The sequence below is a fragment of the Drosophila pseudoobscura genome, chromosome X, assembly GCF_009870125.1.
Source record: "Drosophila pseudoobscura strain MV-25-SWS-2005 chromosome X, UCI_Dpse_MV25, whole genome shotgun sequence".
Taxonomy (NCBI): Eukaryota; Metazoa; Arthropoda; class Insecta; order Diptera; family Drosophilidae; genus Drosophila; species Drosophila pseudoobscura.
Window position 1 is genome coordinate 9,800,487 of NC_046683.1, and position 12,538 is coordinate 9,813,024.

The 12,538-nt window shown below is 48.2% G+C and overlaps 4 protein-coding genes across 6 annotated transcripts; 1 reads left to right on the forward strand and 3 right to left on the reverse strand.

Annotated features, from left to right (window-relative positions):
- Positions 1-457: 457 nt before the first annotated feature.
- On the reverse strand, positions 458-3,461 carry LOC6901614 (band 7 protein AGAP004871). 2 transcript variants are annotated; one of them, XM_002134248.3, is made up of 4 exons: positions 3,161-3,461; positions 1,166-1,682; positions 942-1,107; positions 458-884 (listed from the first exon to the last, which is right to left on the reverse strand). In XM_002134248.3, exons 1-4 carry the CDS (start codon positions 3,336-3,338, stop codon positions 681-683), a joined length of 1,065 nt encoding a protein of 354 aa, XP_002134284.3. In that variant the 5' UTR covers positions 3,339-3,461; the 3' UTR covers positions 458-680. The 2 variants fall into 2 exon arrangements, with proteins under 2 accessions (XP_002134284.3, XP_033237340.1); XM_033381449.1 differs by lacking the exon at positions 3,161-3,461 and adding an exon at positions 1,856-1,872.
- Positions 3,462-5,149: 1,688 nt separating this feature from the next.
- On the reverse strand, positions 5,150-6,887 carry LOC4815340 (cell wall protein DAN4). Its single transcript, XM_001354963.4, has one exon. The coding sequence runs from the start codon at positions 6,761-6,763 to the stop codon at positions 5,807-5,809; it is 957 nt and encodes a 318-aa protein (XP_001354999.3). The 5' UTR covers positions 6,764-6,887; the 3' UTR covers positions 5,150-5,806.
- A 325-nt stretch (positions 6,888-7,212) lies between these two features.
- LOC4814977 (dnaJ homolog subfamily C member 1) lies at positions 7,213-9,276 on the forward strand. Its single transcript, XM_001354962.4, has 3 exons — positions 7,213-8,027; positions 8,108-8,315; positions 8,391-9,276. Exons 1-3 carry the CDS (start codon positions 7,339-7,341, stop codon positions 9,108-9,110), a joined length of 1,617 nt encoding a protein of 538 aa, XP_001354998.3. The 5' UTR covers positions 7,213-7,338; the 3' UTR covers positions 9,111-9,276.
- Positions 9,277-9,623: 347 nt separating this feature from the next.
- Positions 9,624-12,538, reverse strand: APC4 (anaphase-promoting complex subunit 4). Of its 2 annotated transcripts, none has more exons than XM_015186409.2 (5): positions 12,158-12,538; positions 11,445-12,087; positions 11,217-11,387; positions 10,992-11,154; positions 9,624-10,930 (listed from the first exon to the last, which is right to left on the reverse strand). In XM_015186409.2, the coding sequence occupies exons 1-5, from the start codon at positions 12,267-12,269 to the stop codon at positions 9,716-9,718; spliced, it is 2,304 nt and encodes a 767-aa protein (XP_015041895.1). In that variant the 5' UTR covers positions 12,270-12,538; the 3' UTR covers positions 9,624-9,715. The 2 variants fall into 2 exon arrangements, with proteins under 2 accessions (XP_015041895.1, XP_001354997.1); XM_001354961.4 differs by having other exon boundaries at positions 11,211-11,387; positions 12,158-12,537.

Sequence of the window (12,538 nt, forward strand, 5' to 3'; positions counted from 1 at the left end):
GTTCAGATTTTGCACTCTAGAAGATATAGTCATCTTCTACGATTCTGCGTTTTTAGTTTTCTCGTATCGTCGAAATTGTGGATGCCACAGATTTTCGCCCTTTGTGGGGGCGGAAGTGGGCGGGGCAAAGTTTTGAAATATTTTTGGAGCAGTGACATATCACAGAAGTCTGGATCCAAAACATCGTTGCTCTAGCTCTTATAGTCTTTGAGCATTAGGCGCTGAAGGGGACGGACAGACGGACAGACGGACAGACGGACAGACGGACAGACGGACAGACGGACGGACGGACAGACGGACAGACAGACATGGCTCAATCGACTCGGCTATTGATGCTGATCAAGAATATATATACTTTATGGGGTCGGAAACGATTCCTTCTGGACGTTACACACATCCACTTTTACCACAAATCTAATATACCCCAATACTCATTTTGAGTATCGGGTATAAAAAAACAACAGATGGACTAAGAACACTTCAAAGAACAATAACCTCCTCGGATTTCCCGCCATCTCTCTACGCCAGTGATCCTACACTTTTATCGGATGCTACAGCAAATAGCCCACGATGTCATCGTCATCGTTGCGATCTGTGAGCGGCTGCCGCTGGCGCTGCTGTCTTTTGAGCTCGCAGCGATGCAGTGCCTCCAGATAGGGCTGCAGCACCGACATTGAGCGTCACTGATGGTGCTGGTGCTGGTGGCGATGCAGGGGCGTGGCCGGTGCCGGCGGGTGGGGATGCATATTGTGCTGCTGCTGTTGCTGGTGGCTGCCATGCGAGTGGGAGTTGAGAAACGGCGTGAGCAGCTCCATGGGCAGCGGGAAGATAATGGTCGAGTTCTTCTCCGTTGAGATGCTGCTGAGGGTCTGCAAGTAGCGCAGCTGCAGAAACAAGAATGATCAGCACTCGAAGGACGATGGAACTGCTAAAAGACTCACCTGCAGGGCCGACGGACTGGCCGAGATGATCTCGGAGGCCTCGCGGAGGGCACGCGACGACTTCATCTCGCCTTCGGCGGCAATCACCTTGGCCCGGGCCTCCCTAGCCGCCTCCGCCTCGGCGGCCATGGCACGCTGTAGTGCCGTGGGCAGGGAGACGTCCTTGCTGGAGATAGAGGTAAGGGATTAAGGCTATACTTTCTGCTCGATGTGGACACACTTACATTTCCACACGCTCCACCTTCACGCCCCAAGGATCGGTGGCCTCGTCCAGGGACATCTGCATGGTGTCGGAGATGGTCTTGCGCTCAGTGAGCAGCTCGGAGAGATTACGGGTGCCGAGAACATTGCGCAATGTGGTGGCTGCCAAGAGGCTGGTCGAGTGGCTGTAGTTGTACACCTGGATGACGGCCTTCAGCGGATCACTGATGCGATAGTAGACCACGGCATCCACAGTAACCGTCACCGAGTCCTTGGAGAGCACCTCCTGCGGCGGCACATCGAACGAGACGGTGCGCAGATCCACCGGATAGTAGTCGTCGACACAGGGCAGGACAAAGAAGACACCCGGACCACGGGCCCCACCGCTGCGGAGGCGACCCATGCGAAAGATCACAGCGCGCTCGTACTCGGACACCACCTTGAAGCAGATGAACACGGAGATGGGGAAGGTCAGGATCATAATCAGCACGGAAATAGCCGTCGCTAGTATCTCCACGCAGCCCATGTCATCATTTTCAGCTGCAAAAGATACAGAGAGAGATTTTGGATAAGATTCTTTGGAGATTTCAATATGCGGTGCTCTTAAGTCTAGTTTTTACTATTGAAGGGGATAGCCTGGATAGAGGGAAGAGAAGGGGCGTGATCTAAGAAGGGGCGTGATCACATTATGATATTTCAATTACCCTACACACCATCATACAATACATATTCCATGGCATGGGTCTGTGTTTTGAAGGCAATTAATGTGTACAAATTGCTTTTGATCTAGTAAAAAAAATCCCATAAATTCCATAAATATCCAGCGAACAGCAGAGCAGGAGCCGAGCATTTCTTATGCTCGACTAACTACATAAGTAGAACATTTGCTTTATTGCCAAATACGAGTACGAGTACGGGTACGAGTATATACTATACAGGCGAGTTTTCGAGTGCTACATACATCTAATATATGTATGGTACACAAAACACGTTCATGAATATGATATCCAAAATGGTTTTATTTTTGTTGTTTTTGTGTTGTGTTGTGTTGTGTTTCTTCACCTATCGAGCCGAGTAATACACGTACTCGAGAGAACTATTTATGCCCAATGGGCAAGGAATGTTTACGCCCAAAGGCCCCGGCGGGTGTTGAGTATTTCTTTCCTTTTGTTTAGATTATATGTTTCGACAGTACGATTTATATCACGGATATACGGATACACGGATACACGGATCGGTGTTCATATGCCTCAATCGTGGCCTGGGGGTGGGAGGGTGGTGGGTTGGGGGATATTTTTTATTTATTTTCATATGTCGGCGCAGAGTTTATATTGCATACTTCATTGGTGGTCCGATCGGTACAGTTCAATGCTCAGATACAGACACACATACAGATACAATGTACTGGTTCTGAAATGATTCGGATTCATTTAATAAGAAATCGTCTCACCTCGTGCCTTGATTATGATTTTCAATCGCATTAATTTCCCATTTTCTTGAATTATGGATTTTTGCCGGTGGGGGGGGGGGGGGGGGAATGGGGGGAGGGTATAGTCTACAGATCTGTGAGGTCATGTGTGCGCGCTATTTGTATCTGGCAGTCAATGTGCGTATATTTTTATGAGCTAAACAAAATGCTGCAAGCGAATCTGTGCCTGGAAATCCGGTCCACAAATCGAAGGAACTATCCAATAAAATATAATGGAAATTTATAATTATAGAGTGATAAGATATGGAATTCTTTCAATCTCTTGATGATCCTTGAGTCTCTTCGATTATACATTCTCTATGGCAGCCATTCCCATGGTAAATAATGGTATAATTCCTTTAGAATTTGTTCGAGATCCAATATGTGAGCAAAATGGGACTTTTTATAAAAGAATCTGGCATTTTTATGGGTACAACCTTTGGGTTCCTTTTCAACTAAATATTTCTTCGAAAGAGCTGCCTAAAAACATATCCATCTCTTATCTGTCGCGTTTCCATCAAATTTCAACTCCTTTCTTCCCATATCTTACACGTTTTGAGTCCCTGATAGGGCAACGATGCGGAAGGTGGTATATGCACCGTATGCTGATGCTGCGGCTGCGGTGTCAGCGGAAAGGTCTCCGTCGATGAGGAGGCCTGCACTTGGCCCGATCCCGGCGAGCCGACATGAAGACGCGAGCGATGTTGATGCGGCGAGGCAGGATGCATTTCTGGACACCGACAAATAATCGAACGACCAGCGAAATAGAGCAGGAACCACAAGAACTTGGAAATGAAACGGAAACTGATCGATGAGAACTGCACGCGTCCAGCGCACGTTTTCAAGTGAATGCGGAGGCGGCACAAATCCACCAAACAAACAAAACACAAAACCTCCTACAATACAAAAGCTCAACGTATCGGCGATAGAACGACTAGAAAGATACCCCCGATATGGGTATACTTATATGTATGTATGTATATTTGCGCTATAATTAGGGATATTTTCCCTCAGATGGAGAGGATTATTAAAAAATACCTTCATTATTATGTTCTTTCTTAATAGATCTGATAATATTGCCCCTGGAAAATAGTTTTTAATATTTCATAATTAATTATTAATATTAAAACAAATAATACAAATATTTAACTAAAATGAATTTAAATTGAAAATTAGATTATTAACATATGTACATATAAATATTGTTACATATAATCAATGAATGTATGTATGAATTTATACCAAAGAAAAGGGGGGTATACCCCTAGAATTTAAAAGATAATTGGTATCAAAAACCATCCTAAACAGACATACAAGCAGCAGCAGTAGATCGTAGAACCGACAGCAGTTGCTCGACTTATTTCACACATTCACATAATATGTATACCCGCCGACCGATTCCCGATTTCCGATGCCCGATCCGACGGGATGGTTCGTTCTTTTTGTTTAAATTATTCGAAACAGGGCACTAGAGATGGAGATAATTTATACACCACTTCAATCACGGCATTCACAGAAGCTAAAGCTAAATGCCTTTTGTTCTGAAATGGATATACATAGAACACCACATAGATAAGTATGTATTTATGTATGTATATCCAGAGGTATGTATAGCAGAGGTATGGTGGTGGCAGGCTCTGAGCTATGGAGACGCCCTGTCTTTCACATTTGTCTAAATCATCAACAGGGGCACAGGTCAGCCCAAGTGATACAACAAAATACTTTCCACACACACAAAACTCTCCGTGTAATGCTCTCTAAGGTGGAACACAAATCACCATGGGGATCAGTTTCTGGGGGACTCCTCCTTTACAATATCTAGACACAAATGAGTTATGGTTACAACGAATGCTCAGCTATACGTTTTGTATTCTTTAAATGAAAAGAAAATACGTATAATATGGTTATGTTAAGACAATGTGCTTGTATTTACTATTCCATCATGTTCCATTTATCTTTTACTGATCATAAGATTAATTCCTTCATGTTATGCTCTTTACGTATTCTACTCATCCTGGGACCAAAGGATCGGGGTATTTATACAGTAGCTATGCTATAGTTTCGATAGAAGTGTGTGTTTTTATAACAAAAACAGACGATTACTGGAATTACCGGTTAAATATTCATTAAATCTATGATATATCCATGGATTATGGCCCTTTGATTTGATATACTGCAATATACTCGTACTTTATTGTAATTGTTACATTAAATAACAATAAAAAGTGTACATAATTATGTTATATATAAATATGCAAAAGATTTACTTCTTTGAGGCTAAGTTGCATCTGCGGATGGTTTCGGGCTGCAATGAGAGGCGTAAAGTAAATGCAAGACCATCCTGTATAGCACACTATAAGATATTTTTTGGGGGTTAAAGGTGAGTCTCTGCGTTGTGATTGGGGGAATATCAGTGTATAGGTAGTATTGTATATAGGTATGTATATAGCTGATTCGTAAGGCACATTACGGTCTATATAGATCTACGAATGAGTGATTGCTAATTGCGCTTGATGATGGTTGATGGGGGAGGTTGATACAATTTGGTCGCAGCTATACTATTCATAGATTGATTGGTTGATTGCTGTATACAAGTAGTTATATAAAGGTATATAATATAATATAAAGGTATATATATATATATGTATGTGTGTGTGTTGGTTATCATATGCTGATTTGTAACAAATGCTTCATTCTTCGCATAAAATCCAAATGCCTCTTACAATTATAATGCTTATATATATCTAATTTTGCATTCAAAATCAGTTTGCTTACAAAAATCCAATTTTGGCCGCTACGAAATTTGTCCAACTTTCAATTTTTTAGCCACTCTTAGCCACAATTTATGATCTACCAATTTTTCGTTCCTTCGTTCTGCGTTTTTTTTTAATTGACTGAGCAATATCCTATTTATTTTTATACCCGGTACTCTAAGACTTTAGGTATATATTTTTTTGTGATTGCGTTTGTGTGCATCATCTCACTCTCTGGTGGAGATCTTCTCTCTCTTGCCTCCTGCATTGCATGCAAACATCGAAACATTCTGAGAACTTAAACAACTAATAATCTTAGCAATCCCATCGATTGGTTAACAAATTCTTTGCTGTATGTAAGAGGAGTATGTAGTGGTAGTGGTGGAGTAGGTGGAGCACGCTGACCACTGGCCACTCTTGCCCGATGGCGCCTGGCGCCTTCGTCAGTCGTTATACATGCCATCAACCAGGAAATCCATGCGCCTGTAGTGCCTCGTGCTCCACAGCTCGCGGAAGCGGCGATACATAATTGTAACCACACCAATGGCCAGCGGCACCGTCAGCAGCACCGTCACAATGGGCACTATGTAATCGTTGCCTTCGCGATCCGCCAGGTTTCCAGTTAACTCTTGGACCATCGGTGCCACCGGTTCGGACAACGTGGATGCCGGCACGGGCAGGGGCTCCGAAGAGGCAGCTAAGGAAGGAGCCGCCGGCGACTTTACCTTACCCTCTTGTTCCTTCTCCCATTCGCTATGCGTATCCATGCTGTAAACAACGGGTGGCTTTGTGGGACGCGGCGTTGTCGTCGTCGTGGTGGTTGTAGTGGTCGTCGTTGTGGTAGTCGATGGAGTAGTGGAGGTGCTGCTAGAGCTCCTGCTGCTGCTAGTCGTGCTGGTCGTAGAGTTGTTGGCATTTATCACATCATTTATGGAGATGCCGTCAGCCACAATGGTGCCAGTGGATGGCTTTACTGTTGCTGCCGCCGCCGCTGCTGCTGGCTTTGTGACTGTTGCATTGTTGGCTGCAGAAGCTACGCTTGTAGGTGCCGCCGTCGCAGTGGTGGGCTTCAGCTGCACCGGGTCCGTCCTCTTCCTGTTCTTGGCTGTGTTGTCCGGCGGAATGGTGCTCGTCTTATTCATATCCTTTTCGTGCTCTTTGGCCAGTTCCGTGGAGTTGGTTGACTTGACCTGTGTCTTCTCAATGATGTGCACTTGACCAGGGACCGCAGTGTGTTCTGTGGCATTCACCACATTCACCAGCGGCGCTGCCGTGGAACTGTTGCTCTGAGATGGCTGCGGATTGGCAGCAACGCTGGCCATAGCGGCATTCTGCTCTCCAGAAGCGAGCAGCAGCAGGCTTGAGCCGCACAGCAGCCAAAGCAGCGGAAGCACGTTCATTTTCTGGCCAGGACCCTTGTGGAATTCCAAAAATTTTGTCCAAAAACCAACGCAATCGTTGCTAAAATTTCTCCAGTGCGACCATATATCGTCGGACCCTCAGAAAAGTACCGGAATATACCGTCTCAATTAAAAAATATACCGTTAATATACTGACGACACATACATATTCCTCGTTTTTGATATTCCGTGGAATATTACTAGCTATATAGCACATTTAGCCATGCCCACATAATTGTATACGATTATTGAATCAATTTTCTACTTGACTGGTCTATTCTAAATACTTGCTTTTATTGCATTTCTAAAACCAAAACTTTTAAAGAACAAACGTTGTATTTCTTCAACAAATTCTCTAGTTTAGTCTTGTGCCGCGCATTTCAATCATGGAACGGCGTTGCCAAATACTCGACAGTTGGCAACGCTGGCAGTGCTGACGTTGCCACTTTCGTGCGTGTCAGACAGCTGCTGTGTGTGTTGGTTGTGTGTGTGTGCGTGCGTGGGGACTGCCGCATTAATTTTTTTGATTTCGATTTGGACTCCGATTTAGCCCGTAGCCCCGCAAAACGTACAAAATGAAACTGCCAATGGACACACTGGTACTGCTGCTGGGCGGGTGCCTGCTGCTGATGTGCGGCACGGCCCGGGCCTGGCACTCGGAGGAGCTGGAGATCTTCGATTTGGTGGAGGAGATCAACAAGAACTTCTACGAGTTCATGGGCATCAATCAGACTGCCACCAACAACGAGATCAAGCGCGCCTTCCGCACCCTCTCGATTGTTCTGCATCCAGACAAGAATCCGTCCGAGGACGCGAACATCCAGTTCCGGAACCTCGTCTCCATCTACGAGGTGCTGAAGGACTCGTCCAAGCGGGAGAAGTACGACAAGGTGCTCAAGGAGGGCATGCCCAATTGGAAATCGGCACTGTACTATTACCGCCGCATGCGCAAGATCGGCTTGTACGAAGGCGCCTTCATCCTGTTCCTGATCATCACCGTTGGCCAGTATCTGTTCGCGTGGGCCGCCTACCTCGAAAAGAAGTACACCGCCGAGCAGGTGTTCGGCACCAAGCTGAAGAAGCTCCAGAAGAAGAATAAAAATATCGACATGGATGTGATCCTCAGCGAGATCCCCATGCCGTCGCTGCTCAACACGCTGCCCATCCAGATACCAGTGGCCATCTGGAATCTACCGAAGACCATCAAGAATGGCTTCAGCAAGGCCAACGAGCTCAAGGAGCTGGCCCTGGAGAAGCGCAGACAGTAAGTAGAAAAGAAAAAAGCTCTTCCACTATAAACTAGGAACTACGGCTAATAAATGTTATTTTTTCCGTTCTGCACAGAGAGCTCGAGGCCGCTCGCCGCCAGGAGGAGCTGGAGCGCGAGGCCGAAGAGCAGGCCCGCCTGCGCAAGGAGCAAAAGGAGAACCTGCGCAAGCGCAAGCAGAACACCAAGGCGCCGGAGAAGACCGAGGAGGAGTTGCGCGGCTATTCCCGGATCAATGCCCGACAGCTGAACGAAGAGGATGGCATGCGTCCCGCTGCCCAGAAGGTGAACCACAACTACCTAGCAACCATAGATCAGCGTTTGTTTTACTCATCGCCCAAGGGCGCCCAACTCTTCCAGAGCACTGTGAGCGGCGGCTTCTGGACCGACGAGGATCTCACCGAGCTGATACGCCTCGTGAAGAAGCACCCGGGTGGTGCGGGCAGTCGCTGGAACACCATTGCCGAGTCCATGAACCGCTCGGTCCAGGAGGTCACCTTCATGGCGGCCAAGATGAAGGAGAACGGCTACCGCATACCCGGCCAGACGGAGAGCGTGGCCGAGAACCTCGTTCAGGAGTCACAGGAGGCGGTCCGGAAGGAGAAGGTGAAGAAGTCCGCATCCGTGACTGCTACTGCCGCCCCAGGCACTGTCACTAGCAGCAGCGAGAAAAGCATGCTGATACCTGAGACCAACTGGACGCAGGAGCAGCAGCGCGCTCTGGAGGCGGCCATCGTGAAGAACAGGAAGGCGGCCAGCGGCGATCGCTGGCAGAAGATCGCCAACAGTGTGCCGGAGAAGACCAAGGAAGAGTGTCTGGTGCGGTACAAGTATTTGTGCGAGCTGGTCAAGACCCAGAAGCAGGCCGAGGAGGCGGAAGCCGTGGCCAATGCAGAACTGGACAATCCGCCCAACGAGGAGGGATTGCCCGAGGAGCTGCTTGCCGAAGAGGTGGAGGCCCCGGCTGCAGCGACAGCGGTGTCCAAGAAGCTCAGCAAACGCGAGCTGCGGCGTCAAAAGCAGAACTACTCCACCAGCGATGATTCCGACGCGGATGCATATCAGTACGAGATAAGCTAGTCGCCATAAATTCTCTGGGTACCCCATCCTCCTCGCGTGGCTCAAAAAAACTTAGGTGTAATATGGATACGTTTTATAAAATATAATTTGCATTAAAGAAAGACTCTGTGGCTATGGATCCAATGACAGGGCTTCCAGTAGCTAGCCAGGATCACACATATAGATATCCAATGTCCTCCATTTCGAAACGCTTCTCCCTTATGTTTTGTACATATCGTGTAATCAATCAAATCAAGAATTCCTTTTGCCAAGTAAAAACCTAAATGTGGATGCAAGTGAGAAGATACATGCATACATATATCACGCGTCTTTTCCATGGGCCCTCGACACGATGATCGTATCAATAAGATAGCAAATTGAAGAGATCTTTGGACACACCAGCCGATAGTCAGAGCTAATCTATTGGATGCGCAATACCCTCTACATACCCGATACTTATAGATTATTTTGTGTATCGGGTATATAAGTAGAGCCGCGGACTCGCCTTGCTGCGACTCAGGAAGCTACCGGTCGTTATGGTTCGCTTTGGGATCGAATTTTAATAATAAATGAAAGCGCCTACCATACTAAAGATGAATAATGATAAAAGAGACAAAGACTCGGATTCAATCCTGCTTATCTGAATCATTGATGGCCAGAATGGACTCCTTGCTGATCTCCAGAAATGAGGCCTGCGACATCTCCGTGTCGTCCTCCTCATCCTCGATCTCCATCTCGAAAATGGTCATTTTGCGCTTGCGATCGGACAGCACTGTGGCCACCTTGCGGCTGCCGGAGACGGCCAGCATTTCGCACACCCCATCCAAACCCTTGAAGGCAGCCGCCTCGGGTATGTCGTGGATACTATGTGTCACAGTGGCATCCGGCAGATTCATTAGCGGGGCCAGATGATGTTGGGTGCTTTGATTCCGCGCCGCACTGAGGGAGAACTGAATGAAGTAGCTGTGGGGACGCACACCGGGCGTCGAGGAGGTGCTCTGGGCCAGCATGGAGAGGCTCGACTCATTGTAGAACTGCAGATCGACGAAGCGCAGGTTGTAGTAGTCCTCGTGCAGCTGGGGGGTGAAGGGACCGGGCAGAAGCTGGACGCGGGTGCAGCGCAGTAGGCAATCCTCGGCCCGGCTGAACTCCAGGACCATGGCCTCCTGCCAACTGATGGTTACAGCAAGCATATCACATCGGCCGGCCTCATGGACGTAATAGCTGCAGGTGACAAAGTCCTGCTCCTCCTCAGGCTCCATGGGCGGCAGCTGACAGCAGACGACGGCCGTGCTGAGCTTGAAGCTGGCGCTAATGCTCTCCGTGGGCTTGTGGAAGACGGCATCTATGGCATTGAACATCTTGTCGCGCTGCTGCACCAGCGACAGCTTCTTGTCGTGCGGCACAAACAACGGGCACTGGCCCAGGCACTCGTTCTCGGCCAGCATCTGCTCCCACAGCTGGTTTGGGTCCACAGGATAGAGCTGCGTGAGGCAGGCATTCTCCAGATACTGCCCCACTCGCTCCAGATTGAATTTGCTGCGCGTGGGCATTCCCCCACTTGGGCATTCGATGTCCTCATCATCGTCGCTGCCCTCCTCCAGATCCGGCTCCATGGCGCATAGGAGATCGGCCAGGGCAACGTTCTCCTCCTCGCTAAGTACCATCTCGTCGGGTATCTCCTGGTGCGAGAGCCGCAAGATGGTGAATATCATCCAGGCGTGGAAGAGCTTCATGTCGTTCACCAGCGAATCGATGGTGCGCTGTAGCTCGTGCACCTTCAGATAGAAGGCACCGCAGGACCGCATCGCCTCAACGGCCACCTCTGGGGAGATGAGACTCTGAAATAGGGAGACATTCAGACACTCGTTCCTGGGGGGGATCCAGTGTGGAATATCAAACCTCAAAGAAGTGCGACATGCGACCAAAGCCCGCAATTGTGTTGAGAAAATAAAACATATTGATGGCCGCTCCATTGAGCTGCTTGAAGACCAGCCCCTGAAGATTGTTCAGACTGAGATCCACCGAATTGGCTATCTTCTTGAAGCCCTTCTCTGAGAGGGTGCTGCAAGTAGCAAAAACATATGAGCACTGGATACTGTTGGTGGCAACGCAACTCACTCGAACAGAAATTCCTCCACCTCGAAGGTGGCGAACCCGAAGACATGCAGCTCCAGGAAGTGTGTGGATATCATCCCGTACGCCTGCGAATTGGCATATTTTGTCAGTTTATTGTCCATCTCCAGCTGGACCGTCTCCCAGGCCTCCGTCAGGCATTGCTGTGTGTCATTGATGTAGCTTTAAATTGCATTATTATTAGGAAAGACTCCTAAACAAAGGCTGGGAAGCACCTACTTTTTTGTCTCCAGTATGTGGGCACAGTGCGTGGCCAGCTCCAGCATTGGGGCCATGCAATCCTGCAGCACCTGGTTGTGAAAGTGCAGCATCTTCAGCTGCAAGCCATCGCGCAGCAGGGCGTAGATGGCATTGAAGTCACCGTTCAGACGCACATCGTACACATCGAACTGCTCCGGATGGAGCACGTGCTGGGTTAGATCGATGCTGCCCGCCTGAAGGGCGCCCAGCAGCAGCAGATGCACTTTCCCGCTGCGCATGATCACCACCAGGAAGCAGGGCGAGCCCTTGGGGAAGGATTTCTGGTCCAGAGACTTCAGGCACGGATCGATGTTGGTCAGCGGCTGGAGCTTGGGCAGGAACCGCTTGTGCTTGTCCTTGGCGTTGCAGGTGTAGCTGCCGAGCGTCTCCTGGCAATTGATGGCCTTGCTGAAGTACACCTTCTTGATGTCGTCGTCATAGATCAGTCCAGAGATGATGGTCTCACTCTCGGCATCCAGCAGAGCCACCTTTCCATTGCTGTAGCCCACGGCCAGCAGGGTTTCGTCCATTTGCCAGCTGAGGGACCGCACTCGCACATCTTCGCCGGGCGTGGGAAAGGTGACAATCTTTTGCCAGTTTAGCCGCTGGATGACCACCTCGCCTGGTGGAATGGAAATGTGTGTGTTAGTCCATGCAGTAGACAATGCGTGGAGCACCAAGCTCCGACTCACCTTTTTCCGTGCCGTAGGCAATAAGATCCATTTTATTGTTCCACTCCATGCGCTCCACAATGCATGTCATGTTGCGAGCACCGAGCAGCTTCATGGAGCTTGTCTGGGCCATTTTTGCAGCTGTTTAATCCAAACCCAATAGAGAACATCTACAATATTGCATCAATTGCAAATTTTTGTATATTTATTTATACTTTGCCGGCGTGTCTATCGGTATATCGAACTTCATATCGGACTTTGACAAGGTATATTTAATAAATCGTACGGTACCGAATGTACTTTGTGAAAGGTGCAAGAATGGTGTTGCAACTAGGGAGGGGATAAACGTTAGCAACATTGAGAGAATGAGTATCTTATTCGACTGCAGAACATTTTGTTATT

Excerpts from the sequence above, each read along its gene's own strand:
- LOC6901614 (XM_002134248.3), bottom strand. The coding sequence starts at position 3,338 with ATGCATCCTGCCTCGCCGCATCAACATCGCTCGCGTCTTCATGTCGGC. Across the intron at positions 1,683-3,160 it reads CTATCAGGGACTCAAAACGT|CTGAAAATGATGACATGGGC; the intron begins GTAAGATATGGG and ends TATCTTTTGCAG. Across the intron at positions 885-941 it reads CCAGTCCGTCGGCCCTGCAG|CTGCGCTACTTGCAGACCCT; the intron begins GTGAGTCTTTTA and ends TTGTTTCTGCAG.
- LOC4815340 (XM_001354963.4), bottom strand. The coding sequence starts at position 6,763 with ATGAACGTGCTTCCGCTGCTTTGGCTGCTGTGCGGCTCAAGCCTGCTG.
- LOC4814977 (XM_001354962.4), top strand. The coding sequence starts at position 7,339 with ATGAAACTGCCAATGGACACACTGGTACTGCTGCTGGGCGGGTGCCTG. Across the intron at positions 8,028-8,107 it reads GCCCTGGAGAAGCGCAGACA|AGAGCTCGAGGCCGCTCGCC; the intron begins GTAAGTAGAAAA and ends CGTTCTGCACAG. Across the intron at positions 8,316-8,390 it reads TGCGTCCCGCTGCCCAGAAG|AGCACTGTGAGCGGCGGCTT; the intron begins GTGAACCACAAC and ends CAACTCTTCCAG.
- APC4 (XM_001354961.4), bottom strand. The coding sequence starts at position 12,269 with ATGGCCCAGACAAGCTCCATGAAGCTGCTCGGTGCTCGCAACATGACA. Across the intron at positions 11,388-11,444 it reads CACATACTGGAGACAAAAAA|CTACATCAATGACACACAGC; the intron begins GTAGGTGCTTCC and ends TGCAATTTAAAG. Across the intron at positions 11,155-11,210 it reads GTGGAGGAATTTCTGTTCGA|CACCCTCTCAGAGAAGGGCT; the intron begins GTGAGTTGCGTT and ends TGCTACTTGCAG.